The following is a 21,330-nucleotide window of genomic DNA, read 5'->3' on the forward strand; positions in this document are numbered from 1 at the left end:
ACGAATGAAAAGCAAACAGCAACAGAGTTGGTTCAGGCTCTGGTACGGCGGCTTCTCGCTCGAAATAAAAGCAATTTCAAGCGTGCTGCTGGCCGACGCTCGAATGAAATTAAATAAAATGAAATTCATCAATAAATCTACAGAGACTCAGACTCTGGTTCTCCGGTAGGTTGCGGACACACGCACAGGAGCCACAGGAGCCACAGGAGGCACAGGAGTGCCAGCCATAAATGGCAAGGGCCCGTGAGTCAGTCAGCCACATCATCGAATGTTTTAGTTGCGGAAATTGTTTGTATTGCCACGGAAATTCTTCTCGGTTAACAGGCCTAAATGAGGGGCATCAACTCGGGACTCTGAAACCACTGAAAGTTCAATGAATAAATTCTCAATTGTTGCTGCCGCACAAGTGCGCCTCATGAGGCAGCGTGTAAAGTGCACTCGTGGGAATCCAGACAGCGGCAAAGGATATTCAGGCCTCGGATTCCACACACACCCCTCCCCCGCCGCCCCCCCAAAGTTTCCTTGTTGTTTCGGGTGTGTTTTCCTCACGTAGTGGTAGCCCCAAAAGATACACAATATCCTCCACCGCCCCCCGCCCCACATGAGTGTGTTTGTGCGACGTAATCACTGCTCATCAAATTTACACTGGGGAAAAAGCCATCTATCCATCAGTCCTCCTTATATTGATTAAATTGATTAGTTTTTTATGTTATTTCTGTCCCTGCCACATTGTTTCCACGAGGGTCCTTTTGTTTTTTTATGTGGGCCAACCTTTTTGTTGTTCTTTGGCTCGTTGGTCGCTGGGGTTTTTTCGGGGATTCAGCAGGAACCCGGTGCCCGTTATGTTTAATTGCTGCTCACCGTAAACTTTAACTAGACCTATAAACGGGGACTAATAGACGCCATCAAGTCGTTTGCATGATTTATGCCACAGTTCCTTGTACGTTTCGCCAGGACGTTAACAATCTATACACAGGATACATAAAAAAACTGTAAAAGCCATGGCAGCAGGACTCTCTCCCGTGTGTGGGCCATAAACTGATGCAGTAATTGAGGCGGGACAGTAGAATCCTACTCCGAGTCCCCCGATGGCCGCTTAATCAATACCCAAATCGTAGAAGCGAAAGAGCAATAAGCAAATGGCACTGCAATATATAAATATTTGACGTGTGAGAACGTTTGCCCCATGAATTGGGCCAGAAGGACAAGCACAAGAGGCAGGAGGCACAAGAGGCAGGAGGCTGGAGTAGGTCTTTTGGCAGCCAAGTGAGTTGTTTAGCAGGCGACATAACAATTGCAGATTTAGTGAAATTGCTTTTACTTGGAATACGGAGTACGGAGCATGGAGTGGAGTGTCGCACGGAGTGGAGTGTCGCACGGAGTGTCGTCTTCTACTCGCCATAGATGGATCTCAATGGCTGTTTGCGAAGGATGCGTGTGTCCTCGTCAACGTGTTGTAATCAAATGGAATTTGACGTTGGAATTGCGCAAATTGCGCTTTTATGTAGGCTGTCGATTTGTTCTCACGTTCTCTCTCGCTCTCTGGGCTTTGCCACCTCCACTCTGTACAGTAGAACCTGCCTAAGCAGCAAGCAGTAAGCAGTATCTATACCTTTGAGTATCTCTTGAATGATAGATGCCGACAAGATTTGATTGGGTTTAATGGCTTGAAACACGAAAATAACAAATGATGAGTATTGTGGGAACAAAGTCCTTGTAGTGGGTTCCACTGTACTGCTCTGCCACGAAACGCCTGTGCAGCACATCTGTCAAATGGTTATTCAGCCTTTGTTCTAGAGGGAGGACCCACTCCTACCCAAAAATTAGCGCCCAGCCTTTCAAATTGAAAACGTGAACCATGCGGTTCATTGGTAATTCATTTATGCGCCACATTTGCTATGCCATGGCCTGCCATGCCACTTGGTCTTACAGCCGGTCTTATACTCCTGTGTGTGTGTGTGTGTGTGTGTGTGTATCCTGACGACTGGTCGTAGACCCTGGGACTGGTCTTGGGCTCGTTGTGAGCTGCAGGTGTTTCGCATAAGAAATGGCCCCGATGCCCGTCGATAGCAGGCCCCGGCATTGGATGTAATTTATACTTTTCGCCAGCCGCTCGAAGCTCCGACGGTGGGCCTGGGCACAGGACCCAGGACGAGGACGAGAACGAGGACCACGCACGACTTGACGTCATGATAATGTATCGAATTCATTTTCCAGCTATTTTGCTTGCTGTAAGTGAGGAGCCTTGTCTGGAGGAGCCGTGGGGCATTTTGTTTGCCAAATATCACAAAACGCTTTCGACACATTCCCCATTCATACTCAATTACCTACGTGGCTCTCCACCGCCAGAGAGTCGGAGGACAGAGCTCTGTTTTTATGGCCAGGTGGACGTTGCCAAGTTTCGGTGAGAGTCCTCTGGTAGATCCTCCTCCTCCTGCTGCTGCTGCTGCTCCTGCTGCTGATTCTGTGTGTGTTTTCATGTTCTGTTTGAGTTGTTGGCCCTGCCAGCCGTTCAATGACTTGGCCAGAACGCAAAGTTTGTTGTAAATATTTGACCAGTGGCCAAACGCCATCATTGCTCGCTCCCTCGTTTACCCTGCCGCCCCCCCCCCCCCCCCCCCCCCCTTACCCTTTCACTGGCATCCTGCCTGCGCTCTTTCGGGCCAATGCATTTATTTATTTGATTTCTTTTTGCAGCAACGCAAACGCAAACGCAGCGGCAAACACAGACCGAAAGTTTTCCCCAAATATTATTCACGAGAGTACAGGCAATTTCTATGCAGAGTCCTGTGTAGAAAATATTCATATTAAAACATGTGAGGCAATTACTTTTGTGAAGTGTTGCCACACTTGCCACCAGCGACTCAACTTTTTTGTATAATTTACAGCGCGTCGAAAATGGAAATTGGAATCGGAATTGCGACTGATTTGAAGTGTGGGGCCCCAATGGACCCAATATAGCCAATGTAACCAATGGGCCACGGGTCAAAGCTAAATAAATATTGCGGCCTTTTCCACTAAATCAATCATAATCAATATTTAAATTGGCCAAACATTGAATGCGCGCAAAGGGAAATAATTGATTAGTGGCAACCGTTTCCGGTACATCTCTGCGGAAACGCGCATAGAAAACAGAGAGGCCGTCGGTGGCCATCCCCCCAGTGCCCCTGTGTGCCCCACTAGCAGGTGGCATTCGATGCCACAAAACACGCAAATGCACTTAGAAAGAATTGTCGGGACGCAGCAGCGGCAGCATCAGCGGCAGTTAGCAGGCCTGCAAATTGATTGATTGATTGACGGCTGGAGTGATCGAGCGTGAACCGATTAGTTCGATTCTAATCGAAAGCGATACTGATTTCGCTTGTCGCAGCCCATTGTCCGGATGTCTATTTCGATGCTGCTCCGAGGCTAAATTCTCGCTAAAAATACAAAAGCCATCGCCAAATTGTATCTGAAATGTTGGGCAGGGGTTAAGGATTATCCGCATCTATCCAAATATCTGTGTAATCCCATGAAACAGTGGGATGGCTACGGAAGTGATGTGGGGCTCCAGAGAAAGCTTTTCCAGCAGATTCTTCCAGCTTCCATCCTTGTCCTTCGGCCTTGGCCCAGTAGTTGAGATCCTTGGTGGACAGACGATACCGCGATTGGTCAACTTATTTTCCATCGACATATCGCCGTAATTCAATTGAAAATATTGTGCATGTCGGATGCAGAAGTCAGCGCCAAATGTCAAGCGACAAAATCACTAAAAAATTGCCACCATTTGGATGTTTGCTTGTGTGGATTTTTTTCCTTTTTTTTGCTTGTTATTTGTACACTTCTCTGTGAAAGGGTAGTATCGTTTTCGATCCTGGACAGTTCCAATTCGACAAAGCTGCTCCTACAGCCCTCAAAATACTGTCTACGGAACACCTATTCCTATAGCTACCCCAAAGAACAATCAATATGGAAGGGTATCTCCATTGTCGGTTACTCGTAGCTTCCTCTCTCTAGATTGCGTTGGCTTCTGTGTGCTGTTGTTGTTGCTGTTGCTGCTGTGGCAGGTTTGGTTCGGCATCGCTTTGGCATTGTCGTCAATGTTTATTTGGGCGAGGTTTAATTATTTTTACGCCCACCTGGCAGTGGCACGCCCTGAGCGGAAATTGCATAGTGTCGCTATCGTTGGCTGTCGTCGTTGTTGCTGTCACGAGTTGCCGCCTTTTTGTTTTATTTTAATTGAATTTTGAAATATGTCCTCGCTGTCGATCCTCTTCCTGTCTATCCGCCTGCCACACCACCCACTTTTTGCTCCCGTTTTTTTCCGTTTGTCTTCTTTTTTTAGCCAGTGTTTTTCTTCATTGTTTTTAATTGTATTTTTGCTCATGTTTCATTCGGCTCTTCGGTATGTATTTGCTGCACCAAAAATGCAATTAATTCGAGCACTTTTTGAGCTTTACTATAGACCCTTCCGCTTCCCCTTCCCCTTCCCCGGCCCCTGCCCCTGCCCATCAATGCCTTCCCTTCGCATCTCATCCGCCGACAATTATTTGTTGCCATTGCTGTAATAAATTGTCGACGCTTTAAAAATAAATCAAATGCATTAAGGGCTCTGTCTCTCCCTTTGACAATTGTTAATTAAATCAGGTTTTGGTTTTGGCAATGGCCATGGCCATGGCAATGGCCTTCAGGCGTGGGAATTAAATTGTGCCATTCCTGTGGCGCACGTGCCGTATACATAATTTGTTTCATTTGCCTTCTGCTGCACAAATATTTATGTTGCATGTTGTCATTGGCCGCAAGTCAAAGCACCATTTCCCCCAAAGGCCCATTAGACAGAAGGCCAGGCCTGCACTTGATGCCGCTACCAAATGTTGAAAGATTTCCGGGCTGCCTCCAGAGGCGAGAGAGATAAGCCATTGTGAGGCGTGTGCTGGGAGGACAACTTGTGGAGTGTTTCTCCTTTGGCCCAAAGTGGCTGCTCGTCGAGAAGTAGCATAATATGAAATTGCTTTTAGATGAAACATGTTTTTAGCCACAAAAATAGAACAAAAACACACAAAAAAACTACTACCCCATGAAAAGACTGCTCTGCCAGGGTGAAAGTATTTGAAAGGAAAGCCGATTGAAGTTTCCTGCCAAGCTCTTCAACTTTCAACAACAGTTTATTGGGTTTTTCTTCATGCCACACACGCTCACACACACACGCAATTGTTCATTTATTTAGCACACACACTTTTGTGTGTGTTCGAGGGCATATTTCGAGGAGAATCCAGCTTTCATTTCGGCCAAGGCTTTCGGCCACACAATATTGTTTCGGGCCATAACTTTTGTGCGGCGAAGAGTTTTGCACAAAACTAATTGTTAATTGAAACAAAATGCAGTCCGGTCCACAAATGCAAACGGGAACGGGAACGGGAATGGGAATGGGAACGGACAATTATGTGGCATGGAAAGGCAGAGAGGCACAAACAACAGCCAACAATTAACTGCGGCAACAATATAAAGGGAAACTTTGCTTGGGCAAGCCGAGGCAGATGCCGCTACTTACCGCTCATCACAATAACGACGAGGAGCATCGCCCAGGCCACGCAGATGCTGTGCGCCATGTGGAGTGGCATGGCGATGGCCACGCTTCTGGATGATGGCGGCGACAGGAACAACAAGCGGAAATGCAGTGAGCCTGGACGAAGGCCTGGTCCTGGCCGAAGGCTGCCGATTGGGGGGTGGGCTAGCTTTATCTCTTTTTGTTCTTCTCGTCTCTCGTCTCTCGCAGTGTCTGTGCCTGCGTCTGGCTCTGTGGCTCTGTTTCTGTTGCTGTTTCTGCGTCTGTGTCTGTGTTTTTGTCTATGCCGGCAGCAATAACCAAGTTAGCAGCATCATCATTGGGTTGGAGGCGAAACCAGAGCCAGAACCAGAAGCAGAAGCAGCGGATGCAGCTGCAGCAACGTCATTATCGGGCCTCCCGGCTCCGGTTTTCTCTATTAACTTGGCCAATTGCCAGGGACCCAGACAGGGCAGACAAAGACTGGATGCTGGATGTTGGATGTTGGATGCTTGTCGTTTGGCTTTTCCTATTTGCCGCCTCTGTTTTATGGCCAGGCTCGTCCTCCGCTGCACGAATTGTGGCCTGTAAAGAGCAGAAAAGAGGGAGAGAACGAGTGCTGTTAGTGGACTGACGCGAAAGTTATGGCAACTGACAAATCTGGCTAAATGAAGGATGGTGGCGGGGCGAACTGCTCGAGAACTGCTTTCTCAAAGTCAAATGCACTCATTGGCTGTCTCCTGCAGCGCCCGTCAACCGTTCGGTGCAACAAAATCCAAAAGCGACAACGGAAAGAACAAAACGATAATGGAGCCATGCCGCCTGCATAATGATGGCCCGTACAGTGGAGCCCGATGGCTGGAACAATGGAGAGACCCAGAGACATCTCTCCGAATGCCTGAAACTGAAGCAACAATCAAATGCAAATACAATGCGCTTGTGGCTCTATATTTTCGTGAGCAAACAGATTTGATTCACAAACAAAATAGAAATCGATTTGCGGGAGGCTTTGTTTTCATCAAGCCAAGCCAATAAATAAAAAACAAAAACACGTAAAATTCGAATAATTCTAAAGTCAAAAGCCTTTAGAATTGTGGAGCAAAGCTTAAAGCTGTTTAAAGATTTTGCCCAAAAAGAATACAACGATTTCCTGTGTACAAAATTGAATTTTAATAACCGAAGATTAATCTGCTGATTAAATCTTTCAAAAGTGCAGTTTATTCTATCCATAATATAAATCCATTATATCTGGTAATAGTTCTCTCTCTCTCTCCGCTGGTCATCGCTCCGCCCGGGGCTCCCTTTTTGGTTATAATTTTCAATTTTCCTCAAAATTTCTACTCCGCCATGTGCTCAATCTCTGGCTGAAACTCTGGGAATTTAATTTGCTAAATATAATTCTTGTTCAGCTTTCGGCTGCCGCCTGCCGCCTGCCGCCTGCCGCCTGGTGTCTACCGTCTAGCGACTGGTGACGGGGGACTGAAAAGTTTTAACAGTAATTAAGTTAATTGCCTGTCTGCCACTGCCACTGCCACTGGCACTGCTCCGCCTCCCGCCCTCCTTGACATCCTATTGAATGTGAAAACGCACTATGATGATCGATTCGATAGGCATTTAATGCCAGAATAATGACAGCAGGCGGCACATCTGTATATTGCGCATACGCAGCGTGTGCACACGTGCAGCCAAAAGGAAATTTCGATAAAAATTGTTCCGGCATTCGTTGCCATTATTCCAATGAAGGGATTCATAATTCTAATGCATGGATATTTCTCTTGCTCATGCAAATTACGACTACAACGGAAAGGAAGAGAAATATACTCGTACACTGCCCTCGGAACGGAAACGGAAGCGAACAGGCAGCAGCAGCCAGCCAGCCAGCCAGCCAGCCCGCCAGACACCCATTTTTTGCTATTATTGTTAGCTATTGGTTACACCCTCTCCTTGCCACACTTCCTGCGGCAGACTTCAGACTTTGGAAAGCAATTTGCCACGCACTGTCAGTGGAGTTGAACGCAGTGTGGAACGTTTCTAATTTTCAGCTACGAGAAGAATTTATGCAATAAAAAAAAAGAGAAAAAAGGAACGAAGGCCTTGGCCAAATATTGCCGAAAAAAGCCAGAGAGGGAGAGAGATATCAGGCAGAATTTACATAAATACAGCACACATTCACACGCACACGCACACACACATACACATACACAGGCACACATACATACATTCACAGATGGGAGGAGGCATGTAAATGTAAATGTAAATGTAAATGTAAATGGTATCAAACAAAGATTTGCTTTTACTTTAACGTGTCTCTGGTGCTGCAGTGAAAGTGCTGCTGGTTCGTTCCTTCCGCCATTGCCTTCCAACCAGCCCCCCCCGGCCTCCGCCGTCAGCAGTCCCTAGCCTCCTTCCCCGTCATCATAATCATTAAAAATGTTTGTGTACAACTCGGAGGATCCTTTGCCAATGCGAATGCAAATGCAAATGAAAACGTATGTATGTATCGCGAATACTCGTATTCGTAATAAGCAGAAGGGTCGTTGGAGCAATCTTTTGCGATAACTACTGCTAAATATTAGTATGTATTTCATGAATAAAACAAAAGGCACTTCCACAGAGGTAGCCAGGCCGTGTGGTAGGAGGATTCCTCGTTTGCAGCGATGGCTTGCTCGGTAAACACAGCATTCAAGCAAGTTTGAACTCCAGCAACGTGTGAGCCCCAAGCGAATTGTAACCTTTCTCGGTAAGAACTTTTCAATTGCCAAAACAAATAACTGAATGAAGAGAAATATTTCTCGATAGAAAATATTTTGCGGTATACCCACATACATACATAAATGGCAAACTTTGCTCGAAAATGAATTTCAAAAGATAGTTGGAGGCCATTTGGCATCATTCTGTCTGCTGCATTCAGCAATGTGATTAGATATGCATAAAATATATTTCATTTGTGATGCGTAAATAGCACAAAAACACCATTTGCAAACATGAGTGATTTCACAGGGATATCGCTCTCATTAATTATTCAAAAACGATTCAGTGGAGGAGGCCCCTAGTTCCCACGAGCTCTAGAGGAAGTAATCGTTTTGATTTCTGAACTGTGGGCAATGGAATGCCTAGGAGTTGTCGTTCACTTAATCCATTGGATTAGGAATGCCCCTAAATTATGAATCATTTTTCTTTGCGTCTTTGAGTCTTTCCTTCGCTTGTAATTACTGGCAGGCAGGCAACCGCCACAACAAACCTCCACAACCAAACGAAATCGGGACCAAAATGTATATAACATTATAAAGCAATTTGCAGTAAATCACCCAAAGCGACGCGCGTGTTTATAAATCACAAGCAGCTCCCGAGTCCTTGCCGCAAAGTTCCCATCCAGTTATTTTTGTTTGTATTTCTTTTTTTTTGGTTTTTTGGGAGCCTCTCTTTGTATCCCGCTGCTAGCAAACCAAAATCGAAATGAATAATTAATATGTCGCGCCTGCTGCAGAGGACGCAGGCCAGACGCAGACATCTTCCATCACGGGAGCACAGCGAGAGGGCCCAAAAACAGCCAACGAATGAGGAGAAAGTCCTGGCGTGAGCCTCAGCGGTGGATACTCTTCAAGGGCTCTGTCGTTTCGTTTCAGAAACAAAGGAGTTTCTGGTTCTGTTATGGCCCTCAGCAAAGACTAGAATCTGCTGTGGGTTCCACGCTGAAATCTACTACTGAAGTCTATTGCGATGCATAGAACCATCTTTCCCTCATGAAGGGTAAACAGTTTTCGTTGGTCTGAAGCTGGCAAAACCACAACAGCAACAACAGCGATAACAGCAAGGACCACACAGTGGCAGCAAAATCAGCTCACATGAGGCCCGGCGGCGTCTGAGGATCCGTATCCGTATCCGTATCCGTGTGGCCAAAGCCAACGACGAGACAGAAGCCGGAGCAAAAACGCTACCAGAGATTGACAAATTTGCCAGAGCAAATGAAATGCTTGACTCGACTGCGTCTCGAAGACTGCTAAATTTTTCATTTATGACAATGTTTACGTAATTCGACAGCCAAAACAATTTACCCGGCTCTCCCCTCGGGGTAGCCTCCATCTGCTATTCCGCTGCCACTCTCTGGCTCCTCCATTTGGGAGGCCAAGCTCGTACGCAAATGGGCGCTCATTTATTGTCATTCCTCTGGAACGGAACAGAGTTTCCCCTGCCCGACAGCCCGACAGCCCCACAGCCCCCGCCTGGCTGTTGTCTTTTGTGGTAGAATGAGGTGACAGGACAGTGAGGGCAGAGAGTGAGGAGATTCATGCCACCGTGTGGCAGTTACGGGCTGCAGCAATGGCTTTTAAACCGTTTTAAATGGCCAACGATTTGTTTGAATGTTGTGACATAAAACTGCAATCTATGGCCCATTTCTGGGCCGGTTGGCCACAAGGTGAGCGAGCGGAGGGGGGGACCTGCTTAAATAGCTGCTCCATGGAGCTCCGGCAGACTGCCGGTAAGTCTTCAGTCCATTAGGGAAAATATCCTGCTGAAAGGGAATAAGTGTCGGCAAAGGAAAGGAATGCTCCTGCTCCGGCTCCGGCTCCGGCTCCTGTCTCTCAATAATCAAAGATCTTGGACAAATTGTGACTAACTGCTGGAAGGATTGGGGCTAAAGGGGGGCTGAAATAAGGCACAACGTGCCATTAGAGGATTGCAAAAGTGAAAACAACAAATGGGGGAAATAGCAATCGTAGCAGCAGCACTTGATTAGAGTTTAGTTGAGGGAAATTAGCCAAAGGAGAAGCACTTTATTTTGTTCATTGAAAAAGAGGTGGCAGGACCTTTGCAGCTGGCAACAGCCTTGTCTAATGCTATGATGTTTCCCATAAATATAAATAAATAAATAAATATATAAAAACCAAAAATAAATACAATATATATTTGATTTGTTGGAAATCAATTTAATTTAAATATGGAAATATTTAATACTGAATATGAAATATATTTCAATCAAATATTTGCATATTAATGCGCAAAATGCAGGGGAAAACATTCCCCTCTCACTGAGCAAATCTTTTTGTATACAATATTTTCTCTAGGTGTATCTGAAATTGTGAGAAAACAAATCACTGCTCAAATCGGTAGCCAAAATCCATCTGAAGACAATTCCAGGCTTCATTTGCATTCCCATAAAGTAAAATACAGCCTCATCCATCAGATAAAATCCTTGTTTGGGCAATTTCCCACTCGACTGGCGGCTGGCGACTGGCGACTGAGGACTGGCGACTCGTTATCCCTCGTCAAACTTTATGATAATGATAATTATGCAAATGAAGCGCTGCTGCTCCTAATTGAAAGCCCAACAGCCGAGAGAGAGAGACGACCTTGACATCCAGTCATTAGTCAAACCATTGCAACAATTGACCCCCAAAAAAAGAACAAAAGCCAACAAAATATAGTATGAGAAAATTATTGTTTTGTGCAATTGTTTGGAGGCGGATCCTGGAGGCCGAAAAAGCCTTGCGCTTCACGGCATATTAAGCAAAATGAATAAATTACAATTGCAAATAGGCAATTTCCTTCACTTCCTTCCTTTTGACATTTCACTCTGTGCAGCAAACAGTGAAGCAGTGCCTGCTGGCAAATGGGGCGTGGCTGGTCGAGTCCTTATCGTACTCCTGCCTGTTGTTTCCTGCTAGAAGGCGGGGGGAGGGACAGGCCGTTGGGGAGGGGCAGGGGGAGGGGGACTGCTGCTGGCTGTCAACTTTTGGCGAATGGAAGTGAGTTTTTGGTCTAATTTGCAATTTTGTTTAATTGTTTTGTGGCTTTCGGATTTTGACATGATTCCACCTCGACCTCCCTCCCTCTCCCACCCACCTTTCCAGTTGGCGTGCGGACGGATCGTAACTGCTGCCTGCCTTGGCTGTGTGTGTTTTGTTTTTGTGCTTTTGTGTATTTTGTGTATTTTGTGGTTTGGTTTTTAGTTTGGGTCATCGTCAAATGAATGAAATCACGCACCAGCAAGCCACCCCCCACCGCCCCATTTAATCCACTCGCTCCTGTCCTCTAGCGCCTTCCGCTTTTGGTGGTTTCCGCTCGAGCACATCCAACATCCAGCAACCATGTCTTGCCCGAAATTATAATAAAAGGTTTCCATTGCGACCAGTCCCGTCCAGCGAAAATATGCGGCACTGCCTTTGTCATGCCACTGCCACTGCCACTGCCACTGCCCTTGGCTTTTGAGCAATTAAAGTCAACCGAATAGACAAAGGATAGATATCCGCATGCAAATTGCGGCATGACTGAAAGTGATAGTGAAAAGTGGATCCTTATTTGAATACGTGTATGCGCAGCGAATGAAAACGCGCTATGAAATGTTAATTTATCCATTGGAACAAGAGTTGAGAGGCAATGAATGAATTCATCCTTTAAACCTTTAAGAAATCCCCCCGCCCCTCTCCTGCCTACCCCATCTAATGTTCAATATATTTACGTATTCATTTGCAATTAAATGCAGCTTAAAGAGTATCCATTCCAATGCCAAGTGCTGCTCCCAGGCAGACGTCTGACGACAGTCTCTTCGAAGGAGGGAAGTAATCGGGCGAACCGACTTTTGGCCCAGTAATGAGAGCCAGCCAAGCACAAAGTGAACGGCATTGTCAAAGGGCGTGGCGCCCACTCCTTCGCTCCTCGACTCCTTCGCTCCTCCACTCTGGGCCAAATTAGCTGTGCGAAAGCGAGTGCCTTGCACTTACGTTTTGTCTGTGTACTTTTCAAAATTGGCTTTCACACGCCATTTGCATTTAATTGCAGAGGAGAGCCCAGCAGGCCAGATCACAGGAAAGGACATACAAAAAGGAGCGGCAAAAAGGGCCACAGCAGTGGCAGCAGAGGGAGCAGAGGGAGCAGCGAGAGCAGCGAGAGCCTTCTGCCTTTCGTGTTGGCCTTGTTAACAAGCACATTTGCCTAAAACTGCGTACACAAGGCGGGAAATTTAATTTGCCAAATCAAATATTATTGTTAATACCAATCTGCAGTTGTCCTGCGCCGATAAGTGGCAATTTGGCCATAATGGGCATTAAAGTTTACCCCCATTTTCGGGGCTAGGGAAAGTGGCTTAAAGCCATCCGCCATCCGACATCTATCCTCATCATCTGTGCTCTGTGCTGTGTCCTGTATCCTGTGTCCTGAGTGTGGTGGCTTCATCATCATCATCGTCATCATCGTGATGATCATCTCGCGTTCTATTTATTGTCAATAAAGTCTTTGCAAACAACAAAATGCGACACAGAAAATATTGTAAGTGTGCATTGAATGCCATCTAAATGTCTATATGCGATACATTTTATATGTATTTTCTAGATTGAATTGGAAAGTCACATCCACCCCCCACCCCCCCTACCCACCACATTACCCCACGTCAGGCCATTCTTATTCCTCTCCCTCTCTCTGTCCCCGTCCCCGTCCCCATTCGCATCTCTCTATGCCACTTCAATTGAAAATTGTCTGCGTGGCAAAAGTGAAATGCTTCAACAGAATAGCGGAGAACCGAGAGAGAGAGAATCACAGAGAATCGGAATCAGAATCGGAATCGGCATCGGCGTCTCCTTCACTGATTGTCCGGGAAGTTCCACTACGATACTCCTTGTGCTGGCTCCTCCTGTGCTCCCAAACTCGATTCCGATTCCAATGTCGATTCCAGTGGCGATGCCGATGCCGATGCCGGTGCCGCTGCCATTGATGTTTTGCTGCGCACTCGAGTGTGTTTTCTTTGGTAATGGAATTTATTAATATTTCATTGTGTGGGCCCGTGAAAGATGGAGGCTTGCTTGCTAGCTCTTGGATGTTGGCTGTTGGCTGTTGGATGCCGAAGGATCGAAGCCTTGCTGGCTGGCTTTAAGGAATGTCAACAATTGCCAGCACTTGGAATGCCTCTGTCCCAGCCCCAGCCCCAGCCCCAGCTCCAGCCTCAGCCGCAAGCCGTCATTCATTCCGAACGCCTCTCTTCACTTGCGAGTATTTCAACATTTTTTTATTGTCCAAAAACTTGTACGCCGTGTTAAGTACATTTTGAGGTTTCCATTAATGTAACAGAAAAAGAGAGAGAGAGGGATTTGAATGTTCAACAAGAAAGGCCATTCTATAAAGAGTTTCCCGATCGAATTCGCATCGAAACTGTTTGCCAGAACCCTCTCCTGCACTGTGCCCTGTACTGATTGCATGGTTATTTATCAAAGTTTCAATGCAATTTCTCCATGTCCGATATGTGTTCACGGCTGATTTGCCTAATTGCTGCTCCTGATGCTTCTGCTTCTGCTTCTGCTGCTGATGCTGATGGTAGGGAGGGACATTAGCCATACATTTTCCAAATGACTGGCATTCCAGGGAATGAATGCACAGCCACACGTAGTACAAAAACACTTGAAGCAATCTCTACGCCCGAAGTGGTCTGCTCCGGTCTGCTCCGGTCTGGTCTCAGTCCGGAACTTCAAGTCCGAGTCCGGTGTCAGCCGCAGCCATGCATAATTCATGTGTAGAGTAAAAGTTTCTCCTCCCTTCCGTCACCCCCCCTTGAATGGTATTCTTGTTGACCAACAAAGCGCATAATGCAACTTTCCAATGTGCTGTGAGTGGGCCTGGGATGGGGGGCTGTGAGTGGGGGGCTTGGGTGGAAAACGAAGTGGGTGGGGCTTCCCATAATCATTTCAAATTCCACAACAAACAGCAAAAATCAAATTTGAAAACTCGTAAGAAATCTTTGCACGCCATGCACTAAACCAACTCTTCCGTTTCCCTCTCCCCTCTCCTTGTGGCACCTCCTCCTGCACCCCACTTTGTGGCAGTTTCTCATCTTCTTGCAGCCATAAACTTTTCAGCCATGGCCAGAACCAAGCACCAAGCACCAAGAATCAAGAACCCAGAGCCCGGAATGGAATACGAATTTTTTGGCACAAGACACACAAGAAAAAAACGAGAGAAAAAAGAATGAGATATGAAAGGGGAGGCGGGGAGGGGGAGGTTGAGAGGGAGAGTGGGAGGTGTGGGAGGTGTGGGAGAAAAGAAAAACGAAAAACTCTTGTGATTTCAGCAATCAGAGAAGGGGCGTGGGCGTGGCATCGCAGCAGCATTTCGAACAATATGAAAATAATAAAAAACAGTTACATAAATCAAAAATGATAAGGAAAAACAGTGCATAAAACTTTCGACCAAGAAACGGGACTGCAACGCGAAAGGGGAGGAGGCATCGACATGCTGCAGCCTTTTCCTTGGCGGAACTCCTGCTTCTGCTCCTTCGAATCCTTCTACGATCCAAAGACTTCCCCCGCACCGCCAAAGTGAAGGAAACGGATTGCGATGCAAAACACCAAGGAGAAAATCGAAAGTTGAGCTCCATCTAAAAGGAGGAAATCAACCCGAACAACAGGAAGCACAGTCCCTCCGTCCCTCCGTCCCTCAGTCCCTCAGTCCCTCAAACGCTCAATCGCTCTGTTTTCTCTCTCTCTCTCTGCCCTTTGCTCTCTCTCTCTCTCTATTTTTTCCCCCTTTTTGATGGAAAAGGTGAAAAATGCGTGTCAATTTTTTCCTATTTACTCAGCTTTCCCATTTCCCCTCCCTCTCGGAAAAATTGCATTGGCAGGAGCTGCATTATTCCGCCTGCAACATGGGCAAAAAAACAAACCGTAAAACCCGTTTTTAGTTGCTACATTTTCCAAGTAGATTTTTCTTGCAATTCTAAAGGTCTACAAATATTTAAATATTTTCTAAAATTTTATGATTTCTGACGGCTTCTAATAAAAAATAAAAAAAAAAATTACAGTAAAAAAATATATAAAAATAAATAAGAAATACAGTTGTAATCAAACAGAGTTTGGGTATTAAAATAATACAGATTCTTAGAAGTACAGTAGAGTCCGGTTATAACAACTCTGCTTATAGCGTCCGTCCGGTCATAGCGGCGAAAATTCGATGACCACACAAACTTATATGAAAGGGCCTTCGCTTAGAAGGTATCCGCTTTCAGCGACAAACCGCCTATACGATACCGACGATATTTTTCACAATTCAACCGGCTATTGCCATAGCGAAATAATGACAAAAAAATTAAGCCTTAAGCGACGCTGTTAGAAATGTATGTATTTATCAATTATCGGCACCCATTTCAAAAGAAGAACTGAATGAATATGTTTGAATATTATTGACAATGATTCAATCGCCAGATTTAAGGCTGCAGAAGTGTTGAATAGATTCCATTCAAATTTTAATGACGAGAGCTTAATGCACAGCTGTGCGCGATTGTTTTTACATGTCAAAAACAATTAAAAATTACTGATTATTTAAAATAAGAAATAAAAAGAAAAACCACACATAGAAATTAATCTTTTTATATTATGAATTATGTATTTGTTATTGTTTAAATGAATGTGTTATTGAATTAAATTTGTCACATTTTTTTTTCGTTTTAAAAACCTATTACGAACGTGGCAACCATAGAATAGAGAAAAACAAATTTTGTTTTCTCCTTTCGGTTTCGACGTAAAATCGTCGCTTCCTTGAGTGTCCTTATAACCGGACTCTACTGTAATATATGAAAAGTTCTCCTCCACACAACTCTCTCATGTCTGGAATGAGAATTATATCCTTGAAGAGATAATACATAAGCTCACATAACTGCTTATATATTCCGTTGTTGTTCCTTATTGTTTCTCCGAGTGTATCCCATCTTCGTGGCTGCCTTGTCTACTTGACAACTTCTTGTTTGTTTTATTTCATCATTGCGTAGGCGTTTGGGCGTGTCGACTGCATTATTATATCTTGGAACACGCCCCTGGGCGCACCCTGCCCCACTCCCCACTCCGCCACTCCGCCACTTGGCAATCTAATATCTCTCGCTTAGGACAGCGATCGAACTGTAGCTGGAAGTGGAAGTGGAACTGCAACTGACACTGCAGGCGGGTCAGAGCGGGGTCCTGGCTTATTTATATTGCAGCGGGGCCACGCCGCCCTCTAAGCCGGCCGCAACATCCCACTGGTGTGCTAAGGATCCCCCAGGGCAGGGTGCTAAGAGCAGTGATGGCACACTCCTTTTTCCAGCACCCCACTGTGGTGGTGCTGGCGGTGTTGAGGATTCAGTGATAGTGATTTGTTGTCCTGCCAGCAGACTGTGCATACAAAATTACTGACGACGTTGTCGTACGGCACATCCCGTTCCGCTCCGTTCGGATGGCAGTTAATGTGAAAAATGTGTTGAAAATCACATTCATGCATAGATTTTTCCACACCCTCTCTGACCCGCTCGCACCCACGCTCACGCCCTCTCCCCACTCTTTGGGTAGCATTTTTGCCCCAAGTAGATTTGTTGGCATCCACATCCACATCCACTCGCTCTGACCATATTGATTTAGTTGCCCTTTGACTGTGGTGGGGAATTGGAAATGGGAAAACTGATGGAAATGGAGGGTACTGCTAGGGTACTGCTAGGGACTTGCTAGGGAAATGGTTGGTGGGTAGCAGGGCGGAGGGTTCGGGCGGCTGGCAAAAACAAATCAACATTGGGGGCCTGGTTGACTTAAAGCCGACACAAAGCTGCTGTGAAATGCAATTAAGCCAACGCCTCCGAGTCTGACTGGGCCACAAGCCACAAAGCCAAGTTCCAACGAGAACCGAGAACCGAGTGCCGAGTGGCGAGTGCCGAGCCCTGGATGAGTGGCTAACCGTTGGCCAAATATTTGCCCAGACTCGGCGGGGCAGGCAATCAGTGTGTGCGAGAAGAAGAAGTGCTTCTGGCACTGGCTCTCGGTCTGTTTCTCTTAATGGACCACATTAGACACAAAATACGAGCACATTTGTGGCATTCGCAAAAAGGTAAACTAGCTCACACATGGACATACGCATACGTACAGACATATACATATGTATGTACATATGCCCGCACTCATAAATGTGCAATTTATGGACAATAATTGCCAATAACAGCCCCACAGCTGTCGTCGAGACGTCGGACCACATTTCGTCCCCGAGTCTCTCTGGCCATAATAAAATCCTCAGCACATATTGAATGAGCTCTACTTTGTCCTGTTTACGATGTGGAACGAGGAGTGTGGAGTGTAGAGTATGGATGCTGCTGCTTTCATTTGCATTGCAACATATATTAGACGCTTTGCTCAATTTGCTGCCCCAAGAGCTCCTACTGAGAACTCTAAGAAGCGGTGTGAGCGGTCCAGAACAGACCGTCTCTCTGCTCTCTGTGAGCATTATTCACTGTGGATTTGGGTCTTGCTTAGACTCTGATTTATTCCTGGAAATTGTTAATATGGGTAGAACATTTGCATCGCATTTCCCGAGTGAAATATCGTGAATCTAGGAATCAAAATCAATTTGAAAGTGCTAAAACTTCTCTGATCGTTTTAAAATTAAGGCCACAGTTGCCAGAGGAAGTTCTCCTTGGTGGCATATAACCTTTTGGCATTGAGTCTTCCATCTTCTCTCAAAATAACTTATAAATCGTAAACACAAGGTGTTTCTGAAGCCGAATGCCCCATGAAAACATCGATAATTAGGCTTTAATTCGAATTATTATTCCCGATAATCAAAATGAGGTGAAAATGGATGTGTGTAACGTCCAGCAGGAAGCGCTTCCGATCCCATAAAGTGTATATATTCTTGATCAGCATCAATAGCCGAGTCGATTGAGCCATGTCTGTCTAGAGCAACGACGTTTTGTATCCAGACTTCTGTGATATGTCACTGTTACAAGTATATTTCAAAACTTAGCCCCGCCCACTTCCACCCCACAAAGGGCGAAAATCTATGGCATCCACAATATCAAAGATACGAAAAAATCAAAAAACGCAGAATCGTAGAGAATGACTATATCTTCTAGACTGCAGACTCTCAGCCGGATCGTATTATTATTATAGCCAGAATGAAGAAAACAATTTCATTTTCTCTCGCTCTGTCTCTCTCTAACACACACGTTTCATGGTCGGCTTGGCATATCGCAAAAAGTGAGCACCTAGATCTCAAAGACTATACGAGCTAGAGCAACCAAATTTGGTATACACACTCGTGTGGTATGGAACCTGCGCAAGTGTATTTCAAAATTTCGCCCCACCCCCTTCCGCAACCACAAAGAACGAAAATCCGTGGCATCCACAATATTGAAGATACGAGAATTCCAAAAGCGCACAACCATAGAGGATGACCGTATCTATGAGATCATTTGGGATCATTTTTATAGCCAAAAGAAAGAAATCAATTAGCAGTGGCTACGCAGCGCCCGACGACATGCTCAGATATGTTCAGACACGTTTTCTGTTTAACATAAGCGGCGTCTGCCGGAGGAGGGCCATGCTATACTGACTAAGTACCGGGCATAAATGTCCACAACGTTCCCCCTCGTCGGCATCTGTAACTAAAACACCATCGGCATTATTTGAAACTGTGTGGCAACTAATTGATTGGCATTTACTGGCCCTCCCATCCTGGGGGAAGCATTCACATTGATTGCATTTAAATAACTTTCCATTCGCTTAAATTTGCCATCGAAATCGAAGTCGATAAAATATGATCTTTAAGCGTTAAGCATCGAATGCCTTCAATTACCTCGTATTTCTCTTTTGCTTCAATTAATTATTCAAAATCAAAAGCCTGATTAAGTTACGTTTTGATTACCATTTTAGTCCCATTAGCACAGACAACAAGACAGAACCGAACCGAAGAGAACTCTCTGGGGAAGCAAAACTTTATGATTTCCACAGGCCGTAGGTGGAAGGAATCTGGCTAATTAATCTTTCGACGCTCAAATCAAGAGGTCCTCTTCTCCATTACGTTTTGCATTTGCAGGGATTCTGGTAATTGAATTTGGGAGCCACAGCACACCACCGGCCGCCAGCCTTCTTTTGTGGGTCAAGCGAAAGGGGAAAGTTGAAATCAATCAGCCAGAATGAATTCCAGCAATTTGCAAATGGTTTATTTATGGATACTCGCAACATTTGTATCTGTTCGCTAACCGCAGATGCAACCGCACAAGATTCCGCATCCTCATTCTCATCGCTCTCGCTCTCGCTCTTGATCTCCTTTCCTTTCCTTCGTTTGGGCCCTGCCATGGACGTGTGTGTAATGGCCTTAACGCGTGTGCGTGGGGGGGGGGGGGGGGGGGGAGGGCGGGGAGAGAGGGCACTTTGCAGCGGCTTTAATGGCAATTTAAAATGTCGGAAAGCCGCAAATTTCCGTTATTCATATAAAATTAAACGCAAATACATGCCAGGGAAAGTGGGCGAGTGGGAGAGTGGGAGGCCATTTGCACAGGCCCTCACACTTGGGCAAACAATGCCCCCCACACACACACACACACACACACACACATATCGCTGTCGGTCGCTTTCTCCCGTCGCGAGTGGAGGGGAGCGAGGAAATTAATTTCCGACAGAAGTCACACAGCAATGGCATCGAGCAAAGGCACCGTTTCGACCATGATAATTAAGCCCATGCAGGCCCCATCCCCAACCCCTCCTACCCCCTACCGCCCATATATATTGGCCACACGCCTGACGTCTGGCTGTTTGCCTTGAAGACGGCCACTCACGGCCAGGCGGCCGCATGGCCACATCGCCGCATCGCCGCATCGGGAAAGGATGTCGGCCGCGAGGCATCCACACCAGAAACTGTAGCCGCTGACAAACGTGCCCGACAACGGACAACGGCCAGAGGACCAGGCCTCAACAGACAGCCGACAGCCGACAGCAGACAGCAGACAGAGGACCAGGACGAAGACCAAGACCACGACCAAGACCAAGGGACCCACCGACAGGAGACAGGAAATGCCTGTGGCCGTGGGCTAACTTGGGGCGCAGCTGTCATCGCGATGCGATAAATTTTGGAGGCCAATGCCGGGCGGCGACATAAATCAGCCCAAAGATTTATGGCGATTTGCGCAGCTCTGGCCTCCCCGATAAAGAGCACCCAAGAATGCCTGCCCCAGCCCCTGCCCCAGACCCTGGTCCCTGGCCCACCGAAGCAGCGGAATGATCGGATAGCGACTGTTGCTCCACCGAATGCCACAGCATAGTTCATAATAAGCGAGAGTTTTTCAGAGCTCAATAGTGGTCATAAAGATACCTTGTAGATGGGAGATAATTAGGGGGAAAAGTAGGGAACAGAATGGCAGTCTTGGCACCACAAAACAAACACATTCTGTTGAATATTCGATCATCTTTTGTTCATGAGAGAGCCCAACCTTTACTGGGCATTCCGCTAATCCAGACAGCAATACAAAAGGCGACACAAAGATAACAAGGGACCTGCCAGTCTATCCGCCTGTCTGTCTGTCTGTCTATCCGCCTGTCTCAGCCTCTTTAATACTTTCCATTTCCGCATTCTTAGTGATTATCACACTGGGACCCATTTCCCGGCAAAATATCAGGCAAATTGAAAAGGGTAAGAATGTCCAGTCCACTTCATTCCGCTGCTGCGATATCCCATGACATTGCTCGGGAGGGAAGCACCCCGATAAGATGACCAACGCGACGTGGATGTGGGTCAGCAGAGAGCGAGACAAGGAGCCTGGACAAATTCATTAGGCGCCGGAAATCGTTCAGCCGCCCGGCCATCGTAAAAGCCGTGCCGGGACTCCCCCAAAGCCTTCCCGAATGTCTCAATTTACATTTCGAACATATTTTCATTAGCGCTGAGGCCAGATGCGAGTATTGAGGGACTGACCCCGTCTGACCATCTCATTTCATTTAAAAATAAGAAATTTCGTAATATTCCAAGACTGAAGAGAGAGGCTCATGCCAATGGCATTCTCCCAATCCCATTCCCATTCTCGCGCTTCCTTGGCG

At 46.2% G+C, this 21,330-nt stretch overlaps 1 protein-coding gene across 4 annotated transcripts in view; it reads right to left on the minus strand.

The window, feature by feature from the left end:
• Positions 1-21,330, minus strand: part of LOC6600246 (junctional adhesion molecule A) — a 102,616-nt gene that overhangs the window by 63,877 nt on the left and 17,409 nt on the right. For all 4 annotated transcript variants that reach the window (XR_003409191.1, XR_003409192.1, XM_026993293.1 and 1 more), the window contains exon 2: positions 5,531-6,109. Coding sequence is in view for 2 of the 4 variants with exons in the window: in XM_026993293.1 (XP_026849094.1) it covers positions 5,531-5,600 (70 nt within the window). In the remaining 2 variants the exon portion in view is untranslated. The remainder of the gene's footprint in view (positions 1-5,530; positions 6,110-21,330) is intronic.

Source organism: Drosophila persimilis, unplaced genomic scaffold, assembly GCF_003286085.1.
Source record: "Drosophila persimilis strain 14011-0111.01,24,50 unplaced genomic scaffold, DperRS2 tig00000824-arrow-arrow-pilon, whole genome shotgun sequence".
Lineage (NCBI taxonomy): Eukaryota > Metazoa > Arthropoda > Insecta > Diptera > Drosophilidae > Drosophila > Drosophila persimilis.